The 20092-nt window shown below is 42.9% G+C and overlaps 1 protein-coding gene across 3 annotated transcripts in view; it reads right to left on the minus strand.

Annotated features, from left to right (window-relative positions):
• JARID2 (jumonji and AT-rich interaction domain containing 2) overlaps positions 1–20092 on the minus strand; it is a 209921-nt gene that overhangs the window by 105506 nt on the left and 84323 nt on the right. Inside the window, exon 3 of one of the 3 annotated variants that reach the window (XM_061994455.1) lies at positions 12555–12690. The exons of 1 other annotated variant lie outside the window; for it this stretch is intronic. In XM_061994455.1, coding sequence (XP_061850439.1) covers positions 12555–12690 — 136 coding nt within the window. Of the gene's footprint in view, positions 1–12554; positions 12691–20092 lie in introns of those variants that run through there. One more of the 3 variants, XM_061994457.1, reaches the window with a different exon arrangement.

A 20092-nucleotide genomic window follows, 5' to 3' on the forward strand; every position in this document is an offset into this window, starting at 1 on the left:
AGAGAATTAATGTACAGTCAATACTCCAACTGAGCTGGTGTACCATGCTGATGCTTTTTACCAGCATGTCCCCAGTGCTTATTATAGATCTTGTCTCAAAATACTAAGGCAAATCTGCTCTCACATTAGGCTGGATAGCCCAGGAGTTGGGGGGAGGTGTGGAGCAGGAGGGGAGAGAAAAAGAGAAAAGAAATTGATGATGTCCATGGTTGTAATACTGAGCTTGCAGCAAGCAGCCTGGAGTTGTCCTGGTGGCACGGCATGGCACTGGGAACAGACCCTCCCACTTCAAAGGGAGCACAGAAAATAAGTGGACAAAGAATAAAAAACCCCACAAGTAGCTGGAGAGGAAAAGTACATGCAGAAACAGGAAAACATCTTTTTCTCCTTCCAATTAAAAAGAAAGGAAAAGGATGATGACAAAGGATTAAGAGTGTAGGCAAATAGGAGAGGAGGCACTCCTAATTTTCCCATATTAACATGGAAGTCTCCGAGAATTGTCCTATGAGCAATCACAAGTTTAAAATGCTGACCTACATTCCACAGAGAGCAAGCAATATAAATAGGAATATACCTCACAAGAGGTCCTGGCAGCAGATACAGCTAGATTTGGGCCAGAAACAGTTGCTGTGCAATTCGGAAGGAAGCCACGCGTCAGTGTTTCAGGCAGGTTTGAGATGCTCTGTTTCTAGAGATGGCACGAAACGTGTTCAGTAACATCTGCTGCACATCACTGCTTAGGATGTGAAGTAAAACTGTAGCTTGCGTAGTCTTAAACATAGATTGTACTTGAGGGAATTTTGAGTAGAAAAACATGCACAGTGGGATGCTCTGCAATCCAGGAGGTTCCACCAGCTTTCCCTTTATCACCGTGGCTTCTCCAACTAAATGCTGAGCCAGAAGATTTAAGTTCTCCAATGGATGTGTGAGTTCCTCCAATGAAACTGTCGACTGACCAAAGCACAAGCTCTGCCTTAGGGTCTCAATCAGAAGGGCCATACCCAGTTTCTTCCTCAAGAGAGTATGTGTGTTTGAGAGGGAAAAGGGGCACATTTTTTACATCATCAGTAGAAGTCTGTTGCACACTGGCAGATTAATTTTTCTGAAGTACTATTTTTATGTGGTACGTGTCTACCTGGGCTAGAGCAGGACATTCCCTATGAAAGCAAGTATTGCCTTCTGATAATTGCCTATTATTCTGCTCCTAATGGACCACAGAGACAAAATCTGCTCCTTATAGGAGGGCACAAGTCCCCTATTCATATTAGAAGAACTCCTCAAATCTTGCTGAACTTGGCAATACCACCCACTCCCAAGCCTTGGGGCTGAGGAGTGCTTGCCTTTCAATAATGTCTTACTCTGCGCTGCAGAGCAGCATTCATCTTTTGACAAAGCAAACACAAACCAAGAGTTTAGTGAGGTCCTTCCTAAAGCTGAGTGAAATAGTTTTTCTTATGTTTAAATGGAACTTTTTGTGTTCCAGTTTGATCCCATCACCCCTTGTCCTGTTGCTAGCTACTATAGAAAAAAGGGATGTCCCAACCTCCTGACACCTACCCTTTAGATATTTGTAAATGTTAGTAAGATCTCCCCTCAGTCTCCTCTTTTCCAGACTAAACAGCACCAGTTCCTGCAGCCTTTCCTCCTATGAAAGATGTTCCAGTCCCCTGATCATCTTGGTGGCCCTGTGCTGGACTCTCTCCAGAAGTTCTCTGTCCCTTATATATAACCCTGTGTTATGTTCTGGATAGTTAATCAGCCTTCAAGACTTCATATGCCAGTCTTATCAGAGCTCCTTCCATACTGGTCTAAAGGGGAGTTTGTGCAGAACAGTCTTCCTCCAGCCTAGGAGAGATCTACAACAGCTTGCAGCAAAAAAACCTCTCAGTCACAAAGAACTTCCACTCTTCAATCCTGGTCTCTTGCTAAGGAGAGTTTAAATATCCAAGGACTCCACCATACTGTGAGAAGGTAATCTATGAAAGAGCGCATTCAAATCTGCAATTGCAAATGGGCTGTGGTTGTCTGCCTAGATAAGACAGCTTTGTTCATTTCAATTAGAGAAGGTCAGTTGCAGGCAAATGTAAACTGGCATTTGAAGTTCATCCCTGCAGGACAATGAGATGAGGTAAAGCTGCTTGGACAGGTTTCCATCTAAATAAAACTTGACATGTAGTCCCTAACCACAGACCTCATTGCTGCACAGAAAGCCATCGTCAATTGATTTTGGAGAGCGGGAAGAAAAATAGCAATGCCTGTGTTTCAAGAACATTTTTAATTCAAGTGACATTCTGGTAACTTCCATCCCTTATTCATGACTTCTACCTGCTGACCTCCTGAGACATAAAGGGGCAGAACAACTACTGCAGAAAGCACCACATTCCACAATGTTGGCAAAACGATAAAAGCTCTTTGCTTACTGTCCTGACAAGCAGATTGTCATGTTCAAGAACTGTTGGGACTCTTCTCCTCAGAAGAGAAGCAGCATGTTCCTGGACAGACACAACACAGGAACCAACCCGAGAGAAAGGAAACTGAGCTCAGTTTTGAGGCTCTGCACAACCCTACCGCTTCCTTCTGGCGTGTGGGGCCAGACAGTGAGAGCACGCTTGAGGCTCTCAAACAAGATCCCAACATCACAGCAAGGAAGCAACGATCAAGGGAAAATAGAAGGGGATGAAATTCCTCTTCAGTGCCCTCCATCCAATACACCTGCAGCTGAAATGTTTCAGTACAATCCAAATGCCTTTTCTTGATACCCCGTATTGAGAGAACATGCTTCTACCATTGCTCTGGCATCCTCTCACTAATGCTGTGACAGCATTCCTGCCCTGAAGCAGGAAGAAACCCCCCATGTTGTGAAGAGAAGGGAAAACTGTATTCCTTCTGTGCCATTTTCATCACTTTTAAGCTTTCAACCTCTTCACATACACAGCAGGCATGACACAAAAACACCGGGGTGCTTTGCAGCCACAGTAAACAGAGCACCTTTAAAAACAGTTGGCCATGAAATGCTTTCACCTTTCATAGCACCAGAGGAGACAACCACTGTCTGAGGGAGGTGTTTTAGGAGGAACCTGCTTTCGAGGACATCTGGCTGAAACAGAGTGTGTCAAGACGCGATTTACCTCTAACACCTCTGCTTACACGGATACACACAGACTAGGAAGAGGCTGAACTGAAATATTTTGAAGGCTGACCATCACTGAAGCTAAATGAGGGATGAGCAAAGGAGAAAAATGCAACTAATGTTGGTGCAGTCTTTGGGTATTAGTCGGAACAGCTGGCTGAGGTTTGATCTTTTGCAGGAAAAGTAGCTTATCTCCTGGCTTCCCAAATTGCACCAGAGGTCAGCTGAAGGGGTTTCAGGAGTTTGCCAGCTCTGTCCCTCTGTGGGATCCTTGGCAGATTGCTCCAGCTGGGCTCCTTCCAGCTCTTCCCTTTTTCCATTTTAGCGTATAGCTTGAATAAAGAAAACAAGATGAAGGCTTTCAAAGATAACGCAGTCTTTCACAAACAGATGCAGAACAAAGCACAGGAAATTCTGAGCAAAGTCAGAAATGAACATTGTCTGTTCAGGGCTTATCTGGAATGAGTTAGCCTCTTAGTGGACAGATTTGAAACATCACAGGGTCTTGACTGTAATTGCAATGCTCACTATCAGTCTTGTGAGGGGAGAAAACAGGATGCATAAGGGTGGAAATTCAGCTGCCTTTAGCTCTCAGAGCTGGGAACAACTTCAGATGTACCAAAAACACCACTTGTATGTCAAACAAGTATCTGAACCTCTCATCATCATCAGTTATCAAGAGATGATGATTATTCTGGAATAGTTTCTCAGAGGTTTTGAATCAAAATTGGCCAACCAAAACCAAACTGAGACGTGGAAGCGGGAGCTCAGAGCACGGACCAATCTCCCGGGCTGGGAAATGAATGTGACTAATTCCTGAAGGTTTTCCTTGCTCAAAATGGTGATTGATTTCCTTTGCTTTTCACAGTGGAAACTCCACGTTCAAAGGTGAGCTTATGACACAGAAACATATTGCAATATCAATCTAATGATGTTTTCAGTTTACCCCATGTTATGACAAGGATCCCCAAATCCACTTTGATTGGCAACTCATAAAAAGTCTGGGAACATAAGTAACAGAGTATTTGAGATGAAGAGTAAGGTGTACTAGCAGCTACATCAGACAACTTGCAGGAGTGGCTACTGTGCCCATCAACAGGTACAGTCATCTGTCACTAATCTCCACCTTTTCTTTTAAAATCCTTTTACTGCCAGGTTTACATGGTAAGATTTACAGCACACATGACATCTGCTCTAAATAAACACAGTCTAATGGCCTTAAGAACATCCTGATGGATGAAACGGTTCTCAAACTCTTTCAAACAGCAAGCCATTTAAAAAATGCCCTCCCATGCCACTGCCGTGGAGGTGGTAAGACACAAGACAGGCCCTTGAAAGCTGAAAATGTATTCTCTCACATACTCTAAAAGTGCTCCACAAAATGTAGTCTCGCACTAATGGTTCAAAGCTATAGCACAAAAATAATTAGCAAGACCCTTATTCAAAGCTAAGCATAGACACAGCTTCAGAAAATACAGTTCCCTAGGTCTGAATAGAGTACGCTATATTACACAGCCTTTGTGTATGACTGAGCTTCTCTCTCTGCCTTTCCTTGTGACATCGATTTTATTTCCTGTTGCATTCCTATTTTCTTAATTGAAAGCTATTTCAATGACTTTTTCTTTCCCCACTGCTTTTCTGGTTATATCCCTTACTGCCTGCCCTTCAAATTAAAAACTCCAGTTATTTGACGTGCAGTTTCCTTCTGCTAATCGTGAGCAGTAAGGGAGCAACGAGGATATTGACATTTAAACCCTCTTTACAAAAACAGTTACATCTTCCAACCTGCAGACCTTCAGTCATTTCAGTAAAGACTAAGACAATAATAATGATGAAGCACTGGGCATCAGATACATATGAAGAGCTGAAGTACCTTTCTCCCCACTCCCATGCTTTCCAAGAACTATTGATCTTAAACACAGAAGCACTGTGCTAACACCTTTTTTTTCTGAGCATACTGATGCCTCCATCTCTACTTTGTGTCTGCACTTTGTTTTCCAGCCCTTTCTATAGCATGATCCATCAGAGAAATCATGGTATGGAACTCCATCACCTTTAAGAGCTGTTTAATTTAGGTTTTACTTCTGTGTAACCTACAAGACCTCTCTTTACCAGCTCTCAACAGCTGGAGAAAGGGCCAGCACCAACCACCAGCATCTCATCTCAGCACATCACTGGCACAAACTTCATCTGCCCCAACCCATCAGTCTGACAGAAAACACTCTAAGCAGATCTCTCTGGTTTTTAACATCCCAATAAAAATTTAGTAATGCAAACAATTATTTACAAACTTAAACTTCTTAATCTGCCAGGTTGAGTTAGAATCCAAAGCAGGGAATCTCATTTAATATTGCAGTCCAAAAAAAAGCAGCTTTGCGTAAGTTAACATCTTACTCTCATTTCTAAAACAAGCAAACTAGAGGTGACAAAAGGTGAAATTCTTGACAGACCTGGCAAACCTACAAAGTAAAACCACCACCATCCTTTTGGCTATACATGCCAGCCAAAAAAGATGCCAGGGTGCAAATTTAGCCTGGCTGCCAAAGACAGAATGAAGCACTTTGCTTGTGTGCACTTGCGGCTGCTCTCCAGGCTGCTGACACAAACAATGAATCCAAGGCAGCAGTTACACAGAATGACCATGAGTCAAGGAAAACAAAATTGTGGTCCCTTGTTGGGGTTAAGGCAAAGTTCTGTTTCATGGACTGTCTATGCAATGAATGTCAGCACTCTACCAGTGCTGTGGGTTTGTGCTGTTTTGTGGGGCTATTTTTAAGAATTACATAAATCTAACACCTACAATTGTGAATGACTTCTCAACAATTTTTTAAACTGTACCTTTTTCTGCTCCTGCGTCTGGCTACGTTGTCCCTTTTAGCATCTGAGGCTGTGGTTTGAGGAGGCGACTGTGCCAGTCCTAAGGCTGTGGACGGACAATATGACTGTGCCAACCGAGCAGCTTGCTCCTATCAAAAGGGACGAGTCTGATCTCCTCCTCTTCCTTCTCCACCTTTCAATCAGGGTATTCTGGCCCTTCATTTCCACCAAATGAGCCCTCAGTGCTCATCTGACCTCTTGATGAACCTGTGTAGTTCATTAAACTAGAAGAAAATTGTATTTGGGGTTTTTAAAGATCCTTTTTCTGAGCTAGTTTTCTGCCACATTAGTATGCTGAACCGCCTGTACTGTGCGGCAGACAAATGGGAGAGTCGGCACAAAACGGAGGATAGGAGGGGAACCATCAGCCACTGCTGAATTCTTTCCCACCTTTCCTCACCTTATTTATTTGAGACCTACAATAACTTGCTCTCTAATAGATCATGCACTCATCTCTGCACGTTCTTCCTGGCTGTTTCCATTTTTCATCACCTACAATTAGCAATACGCAGGGAGGTGAGATTATTTGTATCAATACTTTTGACTGCAAATGCACCCAGGAGCAAGAGCAACTCTTTCTAAATGGTCATGAAATGAAGTTTTAAGAAAATTAATTAGGTAATTCCTCCATTTCAATAGTTTATTTAAAAAAAAAAAAAAAGTCTGCCTGTGTTATGTTTGAGAGGAAAAATGATGATGGGTACCCTGCAAGAGAAAAATTTCAGGCAATCTTGCCAAACACTGAAATTGAATTAAGACAGGAGCACAATTGGGACATAATTGAATTGAGTAGAGATCACTGAGGGCATCATTTGGCCTGCAGAATTTTTTATAAGTGGTGAAAGGTTTTGAAAATGAATTCTGTTGTAAGAGAATAAGAAAGGAAAAGAGATCTGGAAATATCCAATGGAGCCCAACCCCAACATCCTGTTATTTGTTAATCTTTAAATTCACTTGACAGCAATCACCAAGTGAAAGCGATGCCGAGTGCTGTGGCAAATCTGCTCAAATGCTTGTTTTCTGAACCTTTGAGTTGAACACATCTATATTTAATCACAGTTTTAAATTAGCCAAAAAGTTGTTTACTCTGAACGTAACAGGGAAATACTGCAAAGCTGAAATAGGTATTTCTGTTTCTATAAGTGCATTTTTAAAAATCCACTTATGCAGACAAGGGTCCTTGGCACACTTACAATCTTCTACTAAAGCTTAGGAGACAGATAGATATTACCCACTGTCAACAAATGCAATTTCACATCACTGATGGAGTGAAAAGCTCCCTAGACAAATGTTAGCATAAAACCTTCCCGTATTTAATTGCAACCTTCAGAACTAAGAGAGATGAAGTTACCAATAGTATTTGAACCATCACAATGAATGAAGAAGGATACTTTCTCATACAAAATTGCAGGCTGGGTGGTGGTCCAGCTTACATGCCTGCACCAGGGAGGAAGGAGGTACGTGATGCTCTGGGCACGCAGGGGTGCAGCCATGACAACAGCACTTCCCAGAGGGCTGCTGGGCTTTTATCTGCACGAGTGGGAACAGCAGAGACATGGCCTCAGCCCAGAGAGGACGTGGTTGTCCCGCTGGCAGCTGCTGCCACCCCCACACAGTTGGCTTTTGGCAGACAACGCATGGCACCGCGCCGAAGCACCCGACTTAGCTGTGTTTAGGCATTTCTACCACATCTGTCACAGTTTTTACACCACGCCTGGGGTACCATCTCTGCAGCCAGGGGAATGAGCTTTCACCAAGCTGGAGCTGGATTAACCCAGCCTCATACCACCCTACCAAATAGGACCTTTGCTTTGATATGGCCCGCTGGGGAGCTTCAACAGAATCTCCCATACAGTAAGCAAGAAACACAAAAACTTAGGCAGCAGTGACAACACCAGTTATTTCCAGATAGCTCTGCTGCCTGGCCTGGCCAGCCAGCGTGGCAGCCAAGGGATGGGCAGGCCCAGGCGTCAGAGCAGGCTGCTGCCGCTGGGTCTGGCTCCATGGTCCTGTCATGGGCTGTCTCAGAGGCTCCTGCCTCCCTGTGCACAGACATGTTAAAAGTCATGTTATCTTTTGTATGGGAACAGCTGAGGGCAGGAGCAGACCACCACCAAGAGAGGAAGAAGCACCACAGCTGTCTGTGGACCAACCACCGCCTTTAAAGTACTGACACTGTTCATTCTCAGTTTGAAGAGCACATATGAAATTAATGAGTTTGACAACACCAAATGTAAGGTGAAATCTCTCAGAATGGCAAAATTACATCTTTTTACTTATCTCTTGATTATCTAAATGAACAAGGCTTCCAGCTTCTACCTTGAACCAAAATACTGCCTCGTGTATATGTGATTTCTCAACTAGATCGTGGCTGCCAAAAGCTTAACCGAGCTCCCATGTTGAGAAATCACCATTGACATGGGGGTTGGACTAGATGATCTCTAACGATCCTTTCCAATCCCTACCATTCTATGACTCTTTCCTAGGACAAAGTATAGCTGGTGAAAGATGCATGCTCTGTCTGAACAATTGTAACATCTGGTTTGTCATCTCTGTAGATTAACTGACCACCCTAAACAAACAAGTAACCTTTGGCAGTTGTTCCATTTACAGAACGCCAGCACTTCTGTATCAAAAGTGTCGTCTTCATCCCAAGTTCTGAAAACTAGCAATTCAAAATCAGAATTTGCCTGATGAGACAGTCACCTGAAGGTACTGTATTTCTTCTCATAAACAGAACACAAGCAAGAATTACAACTGTCCTTGCCTTTCCTTTCTTCTTTACAGCCTTATCTCACATTCTAAGCTACATGAGAAGAAAACAATTTCCTGCAGGAGTTACTTTTCCTTTTAAACGAGGATCTCCGAAAATTGGCATCACTGTTCCAAACACCAATCCCTATTCTTAAAATCCCAATGCAAATGACAGGCAGCAGTAATCGAAATCACTAAAGAGGTCCCTCTGAGTTTTCCAGCACACAGCCTTGTTTCCATAATCAGAGTCCCAGTATCCCGTAAAGGGCTGCAGAGGGTTTCTTGACAACCTGCAGAAGCACCTCCTTCAGGTTTTATATCCCCACATTCTGGAGAGGAACATGGAGCAAATAAAAGCATCCTGTAATATCTAGAGTCACCATAAATACACATGCAATATAGCCACCAATACAACAGCCCTAATGCACCTGTTTGCCTTTCTCCAAAACCCTTCTAGCTGGGGTGTTTATGTTCAGAATAAAGGAAGCAGAAAACCAGGATGAAAAATAACTGTCAGCACAAATACAAAATCAAACATATAAGCAAAAATTATCAGGCAAAAAGGACATATAAAAAAGGTAGGAGGCAAGAAGACCTGCAGTCACCACCACCTCATCCCACTCCCCACAAATAAAACCCCACTACTTCAACCAGAATCACCTAAGTGACAAAAGTTTCAGGCACCAATTGAAAATGGCAAGATTGTTCTCAGGATAACAAAGATCTTCAATATTGAGGTGGGGACAGCCAAGGTATTAAAATACATGTAATCTCCAAAGGTAATTTGAAGTTTTGATTATGTACCTTAATTTTTGTTCTTTTATTATTCAGAGAGGCATGGAAGTTAATTACCTCTGTGCACCATCTTAGAGCTTGCAGAAACTTCAGCACAGAAAAAACTCCTGTTAATGTGTTCATTTCATGTTCTTTAAAATTAACTTGCTTTTCACACTATCAAAGAGGCACCATTATTCCAGCTACCAAATCATTACTGGTACTGCTGTACTCCCCAGCTAAAATACCACTGACAATTGTTTTCACACAAATTCATCTGTAGCCTGGAGAACGCTGGCAAAGCAATTTCATCCACTTCAAAGCTATAAAAAACTTCTTAAAGACACCAGTTGAAAAGAGCTGGTGTGTATGTTACCTTCCTCTATTACCTGAAGTACTTTCTAATGAAACAGATTACAGGTTGCAAGTCAATAAACAAACAAATTTAAGGGATGACAGTCATAAAACGAGAACAAAGAAAGTCTCTCTGTGCTACAGATGGTGGCACTAAGATTAAATCCTGCTACCTAGTTGCTCATGGTCCCCTGAGCTCTCAGAAGTATGTGAGACCAATCCACACTTCCACATTGAGCAGGAAACTCCAAGAGCTTGAGCCTTGCTCAGACCCTTTCTTCCCACTCCTGGAAATGGTTGAATTTGCCAGGCACTTGAAGGTGACCTATTCAATTTCCAACAGCTGCAGGAGCAATATCCTTTTAGAGTTCAGCAGGGACAGTCACAGCCTTGTGCAGCACAAATCCTTTGTTTTCCTTCATGTTTGCAAGGAAAAGCACCTCTAATCAGAATTGAAGCCAGGGGAGCCCCAGCTTTACAGAGGCACTGAACACATTTAACTTATGTCATTTCAGCTTGATTTTCCCTGCCTCCTCCCCAAGAGCTACAGGTGCTGAATACTAATAAACAGATTGCCCACATAAAACTATGTGCCACTATCTGGAGTAACACACAAGAAGAATTAGTTGTGGCTTGTATGACATAGGCATGGAAATATTTTATACTCCAGCAGCATGCAATGATGGATCTAAGCCTTTGCCTTAAAATACTACACATCCCTAAATTCAGAATAGCTTGTTAATTTGCTAGGATGACTTGTCTTTTTTACTCAGTTCACAGAGGTCTGTGGATTTGAAAATATATGGCTGTGTTTTTAAAAAAGATGGAATGAGCAAACTGTATGTTTAAATAGACTTTCTTAATATCACTGAACAACATCAATCCTCCTCCTTTTTGCACATCTTTTTTTCTCTGTATAATGAAACATTCTTCCAAATATCAGTAGATAAAAAAAGCTTTTGGACAGTGATGTTGAAATAGAGCAGCACTGAGACAAGACATTGAAAGACTCATTTAGCAAACAGAAAGAGTAACACAGAATATCATTCCGGTGAAATAAAAACAAACATTAAAAATAAGCCCCAAAAGGACTGATCATCTACTACTGTGAAGGACAAAAAGCACTGAATGCTATAGTTCTCAATGCAAGAGGCAAGCTCTGAAGACAGGAGCTGTGCCACTGAGGAAGCCAGTGGCATACTCTGCATCTGGTACCTGCATCGACACAGCATTCCCAGCCAACTTGCTTTTCATCTAAGCTGCCTTTAGAGAAACTAGACACCATAAAAACCTCAGTCATCCTGTAACCTGGCACACCATCAAAGCCTCCTAACACACAATTACTGCGCTTCGTGCCTTTAGACTTTTTTCCTTTGACTAAACAAAATCCCCACAATGGAATAAGAAACTTTCCAAGAGAAATTGTGTTTGACAGAAGATCAATGATGCAGAGGTGTCGGAGGGAAAAAAGCCAGCGCTGTTTTGTGTACACCTCCAAGCTTATTAACGGCTTGCTGCTAAAGCTAGATGCCCCTTCCCATCAGATCAGTATTTGATATTATTACTGAACTCTGAGGTCTTCTTTAACCACGTTAAGGAGTTTGCAATTGCTTACATGATTCAGTAACTTTATCATGCTGCCTGCAGTTATCCAGCCGTCCCTCTAGGTTTTTGCCTTGCCGGCAGTGAAATTTGACTCACCACGTCAAAAACACAAGCTACATATAAATATGAATAACCTACCAAGAAAGCACCCAGCTGCTGCTTTAATGCATTAGCACATGTATAGTTATGCACATGCCTAAAAGGAACTGCCATAAACCTCCATAAAGAAACAAATAAGCTCTTGTGAGTAAAGGGAAAACCATAAGCCTGCCCAGAAATCTGAATCCTGCTAGTCATCACTTTCAAGGCTCAAGCCAGCATGACAAAGCCTTTTCAAGAAAGGATCCTGTGTCAGGGAGTGAATCTGAAAGAGACACGCTTTATATTCACTTCTCAGGACACCATGGCTTTTTAAAGCAAGCTGTAAGGGAAGGGGCATCAACGGAGAATAATTGACCAAAGGATTAAATAAATAAAATTAAACTCCTTTCAAGCTCCTTGTCACCTAGGCATGTCTGTATCTCCTTTTAAAACCTTTAAACAACTGCTCTGTGAACTGCTGAACTAAGGGAATCCAAGGCCCCAGATTTGTGTCCTCTCAAGATCTTGAAATCTTTTTATGTTGGTCCTATGCTACTTCACCTATGAACAACAGACAGTATGGACCGAGAGCCCTACAGATATACAGATGTTGGTTAGCTAGTTTCTTCCATCCAAATGACAAAGCAGGCAAACTCTGCCTGAGTGTCCTTCCCAAAGGTAACTGAAATCAACCACCTCTAAGTGAATATCTCTCTAGTGGCATACTTGGCACACAGGAAACAGACTGACCAAGCAAAGCTTCTTTTCCTAGCAAACAGCAGCCTCTCCCTGCCTTCCCACCTGACTCTTACCCTCCCCCATCTGGGTTCACCAGAAACTGAAACATACAGATTGTTCAAACTGGGCATTTTAAGCATTTCAGAAACAAGTTATTCTGTGCGGACCGAAAGGGCACAGCCCCAGTCCTGTGCCCTGAAAAAGACTGAGACCTTCCAGTGGTGCCACAGAGGCAACTCACCATTCACTGCCTTGAGGCTCCCGCTGATGCCATCGCCGTGCTGCCGCTTCTGTGCATTCTTGAACTCCTTCAGAGATAAATAAAGGACCTTCCGCACCACCCTCTCCTCTGACCAGGGAATCCCATCGCTGTCGTCCTAAAGAAGATAGAAACAAGAAAGGAGACATTAGTTGAATGCACCTGAACAAGCCTCAAAACAAACAAAATCCACAAGCCTAGGGCTACACAGATTATCTTTAAAAAAGGTAAGATGAAGAAAAATACTGCATAACAAACACAACCTAAACATGATCATCATCAAATCAGAGCACTGCTCCCTCTAATCCTTTATCCTGCCAACAGCAGTAGCCCTGTACCAGGTGTTTGTTAGACAGGAGGTGAAACTTACTAGCTAAAATCCTCAGAATGAAACCCTTACAGAGAAATTTATCAGGGCCGGGAAGTGCTCCCCCAGACAGTGAAAGGTATTGGTGGTGAAACTTACTAAATTGAATGCTGCAGAAATCTAAGAGGTCGGTTTTGTGAACCAACTTCTCTTGCTGTCATTTTGGCCTTGGTTTGTTGTCTCTTGGCTCAGGATTTATTTTTTTCCTCTGGTTCAGTGATTTGCATTAATTGCAGTGTTACAACGAAGTTACTCAGAATTTATCTCCACATAAAGCCAAGTAGAATTTGGCCCACGGGGCATATGTTTTCTACTTTATTTTTAGGAGACAAATGCTATGTTGTCAAAAGGAATACCAGTGTATGTCATATCTAGTACTTGCTTTAGTTAAAAGATTATTCCCTAGAAAAGCATTTCCCTGAAGCCTGTAGCATGCAAATAAATTAAGCCAGTAAATTGATATAAAGATGTGAGATCAGGTAAGTCATCATATCTTCATAAGCCCTATAATCGTCGTGGGTTCTTGGAAAAAAATCACCATTTGAGCATTCTTGCCCTTCATTTCCTCAAGGACTACATCACTGCCAAATGAAAACATTAACACTTGTAAGCGGGCCTTATTTAGGTAAGTGCACCACAGCACATTGCACTGGAAACCCCAAAAGCCCCATCGACAAACCCCACAAGGCAGAAGAGGTTATATTATTCCCTGTTACAAAGAAGTCACCAACACCATGAACTTAAAAAAAAACAATAACCACAGTTTAAAGTGACCACTGATGGTTTTTTTTCCCCTCCTCTAGTGAGATATTGGCATTCAGCTGCTGAACTGTGATCAAATACATTTCTCATCCCCACCCCCCCCCACCCCGACAAGGTATGGCAAATTATTTGGCAATTAAAAACAAAGGAAGGGGGAGGGCAAGAAGGGGCAATACAATGAATCCTGTGTAAGCAGTCAGCATTTTTGCAGTGGGATGTGCATTTTACACAAGGGACAAGCTACTACACTTTGAAGAAGTTTGAGTTATGCCCAGGGAGCTTTAGATCACAGGCAGCTCTGGGACAAGAAAGCCAACTTTATAGCCCACACCCACAGCAACCAAAAAAAACAACCCCACACCCAAAGAACTAGTTCATTCAGCTATTTTGTCAACAGAAGTTTACAGAAACAATCCCTTCCTAACATTTTGCTGGCAATGCAACTTCATCCCTAAGCAGAAGCGATACTAGATATGACTGAGCTGCGGCCTGCTCGATTTTAATGAATCTCACCTCAAAAATGCCCCCATTTACATTCCCACTGCCAAGGGCCTGGGTGGGAGGGACATCACATATGTCTGTTTTCACAGAAACTACTTTTTAAATCCTCACAGGATTCACACCCAGTTAGGAAACAGTCATAAGCCCCTCCAGTGTCACAGACACAGACCTGGAGACACCACTTGCTCATTTCACTGGCATTTGTATTAATTGCTAATATAATGGGTAGCGAACATGAGAAAAAGGACAAAGGGCCCTCTGGCTGGGCACATGCTCCTGACCCCAAGGCCTAGATGAGTTAAAGAAATCCAGACAAAAGGCAACAAAACAGAAACCTGTTTTTTTATATACTTTAAGCCAGGCACACACAAGATGTGTAGCGACAGAGCCCAGTTAATGTAAGATGTCCTCAGAGACATGCCATTTTCCTTAGCCCTTGTCAGCCGAGGCCTCTCTCCCGTGCAACATCAGGCCCCTCCTGACGCCATAAACTAACCTAACCCCCTTCCTCTACCTGACCCTGCAGACCCCAAGGAGCTGGAAGCTGCATGAAAACACCCAGTGGTTCCTGATCCCACTGGCCCTTTTGTCCCTGCTAAAAATGCAGCAAAACATTGTTAAAAAAACAAAGGACTTGAACCCAGCTTAAATCCACTTCGTCATCACAGCTCATTGCAGGGCGCACGTCAGCAATGCACTGTTTCAGCAGCAACAGGGTGAAACTTGCTGACGGGATTGATCTTTAAGCCAGCCCACGCTGGGTAAATGACCACTGGCAGGTATAACCTACGCTAGCTACAAACCCTCAGCAGGAAGGAAGGAGGTGATCACCAAACACTGAAGGTCTAGGTCTAGGCCACTCTCTCCAAATGTGTCTGTGAACAGCCCGTGCTCATCTCCTTCTCCCCAGACAACATGCTGGACATGCAGAAGGATGGTGTGGAAACCAGTACTCTGTCTGCTCTCTGAGGGAACAAAGCTGCCAAGATGTCTTCCTGGTGCCCACTGGAGGTTCCAACCCTGCTGCTAGAGACGCTCCCACCTGCCTGGGGCTTATGTGGGCCATAGTGCCACCACAAATGAGTCCAAGGACACAGGACCTCCCTCAGCAATCCCTGAAGCAACACAGCAACATTTCACACCACACTTAATTCTCAGAGCAGGGAACCTCAAGGTGAACCATAACCCACCTATAACAGCAGCACTAACAGAAACACACAAATCAGGGGAGCCTCTCCACATCCAGAGCTTCCACCAGCCCAGCTACATTGAGGCTGCACTCACAGTCCTGCCTGTAACTGCTCTGTTGTGGGCTTTCCCCACACCCATCACTCAGCCTGAAAAAAGGTCCTCAAGTTCCCCAACACCATCTTATCCAAGGTCAGCAAAACATGGGGCTAAGTCGCTGCCAACACCCGCATTCACGCGGCTCCATATGCAGGAGCAATAAAAAAGGTTTCACAATCGTCGATGGCATCATTCCCCAAGCCTGCGGCACAAAAGCAGCTGCGAGCTGGAGAGCAGCTGACTCGGAGCCCAGCTGAGCTGCTGCTCCGCCGGCAACGCAGCTCCAGCTCCCGACACATTTAACCATAATTACATGGGTCAGATCGTCCCTGCCTTGTCACGCTAGTGGAAGGAAAGCTGCCGTGCACCCCGCTCTGCCCTCACACTGCCAAGAACTGCAAGAGTTATCTCACTTTAACAAAATAACATACACACACCCAGAACCACTTACAAATATCCTCAAGTGACAGCCTTGAGGAATTTTATCTATGTAACTTCCCCAAAACAAACAAAAAAACCACCCCCAAAAAACTGTCAAAGGGATTGCTGCCTTTAAATATTTCCACAGCTAATAGAAATTTGATAATAGATGGCTCTCAAGGCTGGCAGAAAGGGGTGTAATATCATCCAACAGCTGGAACTCAAACACAGAAAAATGTAAAACAGAATTAAAGAACAATTTCTGCAACTGTGCAAGTAATTAGCCATTGAAACGACTTAGGAGGAACTCATGGACTGTCCATTACCCACTTGGACCCAGAAAAGGGCTGAATAACATCTTAAACTGTAGGTTCATCACCACAAGCCCACAGGCTTCACCATGCAGGTCTGCCAAGATCATTTCTGCCTCCCAATCTGACAACAGCTTATAAACTCAGTAAAAAAGCAACAGACACAAACAGCCAGGGAAGCCCTGGGGCAGAATTAAGAAACAGAGCTGCATCATTTCCCTTAAACTGCTAAAAAAATTAATCATGCCACCTTTTTTGTTGTGCCTTTTCGGGGAACCACACGTCATACCATTTACACCTGAACTTCAGCTGCAAGTTCAGCAAGTTCAGTGTGAGGAATCACAGAATGGTAGGGGTTGGAAGGGACTTCTATAGATCATCTAGTCCAACGAGGAGTACAACCACTGTTTATCTATGCAGCACATTCCTGCACAGGATGCTACCTCACATAGCAGAGCACTCTTTTGCACTACCTGGCTGGCAGCTTGCTTCTTGCTCTATCATTGTAGAGGTGATGTTTGTAGAAAAGTGCAATGGGCTGCTGCCACATACTGCTTTTTTGTGAAGAAATACATACATGCACATTCGTATGTATGGGTTTGCTATGTGCACATTAAATTACTATTTATATATATAACATTATATATACAATATATATTATTGTGTGTACAAACTAAAAAAATACATATTAACACATGATTTGTACATAAGCAAAAGCTTTATATTTATAAACATTTTTGTATTTGCAATGAAATCAAATTGTGCACCACTTGGACCTTCGGCCATTCACCTACAGCTTAGGTGCTTGCTCTCAGCGGTTCAGCTGCCTGACTCACACATGTGGCCTGCACACAGCCTTCTTATTTCTGAAGCTATACTCAAACCATAAAGTGAAGCAGGCAGAAGCAAGAGCCAGGCTTCACATTGGCTCCTGGGTAGGTGAAACATCCGCCTGAAGCAGAAGTAGCAACAGCAGCCTCTTACGCATGACTCCCTTCATTCATAGTCAGATACAGCATTCCTCAGCCTGGCCTGGCCTTGCCTTAAGCAAACAGAAGTCACAGTTCACGGGGTAAAACAAAGTTGGAAGGAGGGAGAATGCAAGTGGCACTCCACTCTGTTTGTTCTACTTTTATGTAAATAACTTTAACAGCAGTGATGGTTTTATTTGAAAAGTCAGGACTTTGTAAGGTACAAAGATACTTATAAGCATGTGTGTTATGACTCAGTGTGGCTGGCGTGTTTCCAGCTCTCTCGGTTGGGTCTTTCCCAAGCACGCATCTTCTGACCTCATTCTTCATACCAGGTTGCAGAAAGCAAAACAACAAAACACAAACCCCCTCTTTTTTTGTCTTTTTCCAGTGCTGCAGCCAACACTCGGTTAAAATCACTGTGGCACCCAATGCCCTAAATGAATACGCTTTCATGGTTCAGCAGCCCCCAGAGAGCCTTTCCCGCAGATATAAGAAGGTCATTTTGAAGCAATGGGGAAAATAAACCACAAGCTTCTCTCCTTTCCTCAAGGATATTTTTGAAGGGGAGCTATTTCAAAGGGTGGGTTTTTTTCTGTGCTTAGTTAGCAACAAAACAAAATTCTGTTTTTTTGCATGAAAAACAGACGACACATTTTCAGGGATCATATAAATTACTTTTCAGCTGAAGGACCAAAATGAAAACGTTTACTATGCTCAAGACCTGCAACAGATTTTTGCCTTTTGGCTATATATTATCAATGGAAAACAGTTATACCTGTTTTTCTTTAAAAGCCAGAACTAAGAGAAACTGGTGGAAAACCTAGATAAGCCTTCCAGGGCTGAAACTTACCCCATCTTGGGCAAGTTACCACTAAGTACAATTAGCAAGCTTATTCACTTACAAAGGCCACTTTCTCGCTATGAGTATGGCACAGCGTGAACCTCATGAGAAAGTGCAAAGCCTTCCTACCACATCACCAAGCATACTTCCCCTGTTGCACTAGCAGAGGTCTCCATTGCATCACAAAGTCCCACCAACCTTCCCATCACCCCAAACACGTCATGCTTGCAGAGAAAAACTCTGCCATCAGCCCATCAGTGCAAACTCCCTCTCCATATACTTGCAGAAGCAAGAGGGCCATTCCACCAGCAGACAGAAGGAATTCTTCTCAGCAGAAACTACTAGCAAAAGTTCAAGCTTCCAGAGTAATGATTTGAAACCAGACTCTAACATAGTCAGCTGAAGCTATATAAATGAAGATTTTTGTCTCCTTCTGGCAGTCATCATGCTGCTTGAGCTGAGCAAAAGCATCATGCAAAATGGATACACTTATTACACTTACCCACTGTAATATCCTTGCAGTCTTTTGCTTACTATCAAGGTCCCTCCACTCAGAATAAAGCTGACATTATTTAACAGTTAACCTTTTAATCAAGCCTAACTACCCAGAGAGGATGTAGCAGTTCCTCATTTAAAATAAACTGCTCATATTCAGTGAGAAAAAGAAAACCTCATGAATGGCTTAAGTTGATGAAGATTGATATGGCTTGGAGACTTTATAGTGCAGTGACTCATGCCTTCTGGAAAATGTAATCTGTTCTGTCTAGTTTAGGAAAATAGGTCATGTTTTAAAAATGCACTAACATGAAGAAAGGGGAAATTTTCTTTATTAATGGTTCTGTTACAGCATTTAAGTCTATCTGCTAATTGCAGTGACTTTTTCCCCGTCATACTTCAGAAAGCTTCCCCAAAGAACTCAGTTTACAATGCAGCTCCTGACTAGCAGAACCTATGTTAATGCAGCAAAGAAATGTTAGGAAAATAAAAACCACTCTTCTTCCTGCCTTCACACTTCTCCTACAGCTTTCATCCCTTGCACTCTCCCATTGGCTTGCATTCATTCACCACCTCCTGCTACACTGGGGACTGAGTTTCCTCTTTCCATGCTGAATTCTTCTAAGAGCAGCATCGGAGAGAAATACTCTGGTTTTTGGGTCACTAAAGGCTTCAGGCACTTTTAAGCCCAGTGAGCTTCAACCTGCTCTTGCAAAAATACATTAGTGCAAAAGAGCTACGGTCTAAATTTCCAAACAGAAGTCATGAGTGTCTATACACAAGCTCCTTCAATTCAGGCATTAATACAGTCCTTAGCTTTATCTTAGACCTACTAATGAAGTCTTTTTAAATAGTGGGTTTGTGTCTTAGTTGGGTTTTTTACATTAATTACCTCAGCAGTGTTTCTGCACCTCTAGAAAAACACCACTCAATACGAAACTAGTGAAAGCTTACAAGACATCAACTGTTTCCCATGTTGGTCTGTCAAGACAAACACTAAAAAAAAAAAGGCTAAACCCAAACAAATACAAAGTAAAGACAAGTCTAAAGTTTACTAATTTATCAACTTACAGCAGGACTTCAACTTGAATCTTCCCTCATGGATAGCAGTGATTCCACAGCTATGACTTTCTTAAGCTCAACCAGGAACGTAATAAACCATTTTGCAACCAAGGTACCAGAGTTTTGGGCTCTGATGAGAGCCAGCAACAGAGAAGCAAGCCACGAAAAGCCAAGCATGGCAGAGTGCAAGGAGAAAGAGGTAGGAAGGTACAAGATAATTATTCAGATGGAGGGAGCAGTTTTCATGAATAGCTTAAGCAAAATCACTTGCCACCATATCAGATGCACCTGCTCCAACCCCGATGCCAGCACCAGCCTTTATGCAACCGTTTGACCAGTTTGATTGGGGAAATGAGTCAAAATCTCACCCTTAAGACAAGAAAAATGATCATTTTCAGCCAGATTGATTCCCTTATTACTAGCCACCTGGTCCTATGGGAGCTACTGCTGGGACAGAAAGGCAGGATTGTCCCTTTTAGCAGCAACCCACCTTTGTACGA

This window comes from Colius striatus, chromosome 4 (assembly GCF_028858725.1).
Source record: "Colius striatus isolate bColStr4 chromosome 4, bColStr4.1.hap1, whole genome shotgun sequence".
Lineage (NCBI taxonomy): Eukaryota > Metazoa > Chordata > Aves > Coliiformes > Coliidae > Colius > Colius striatus.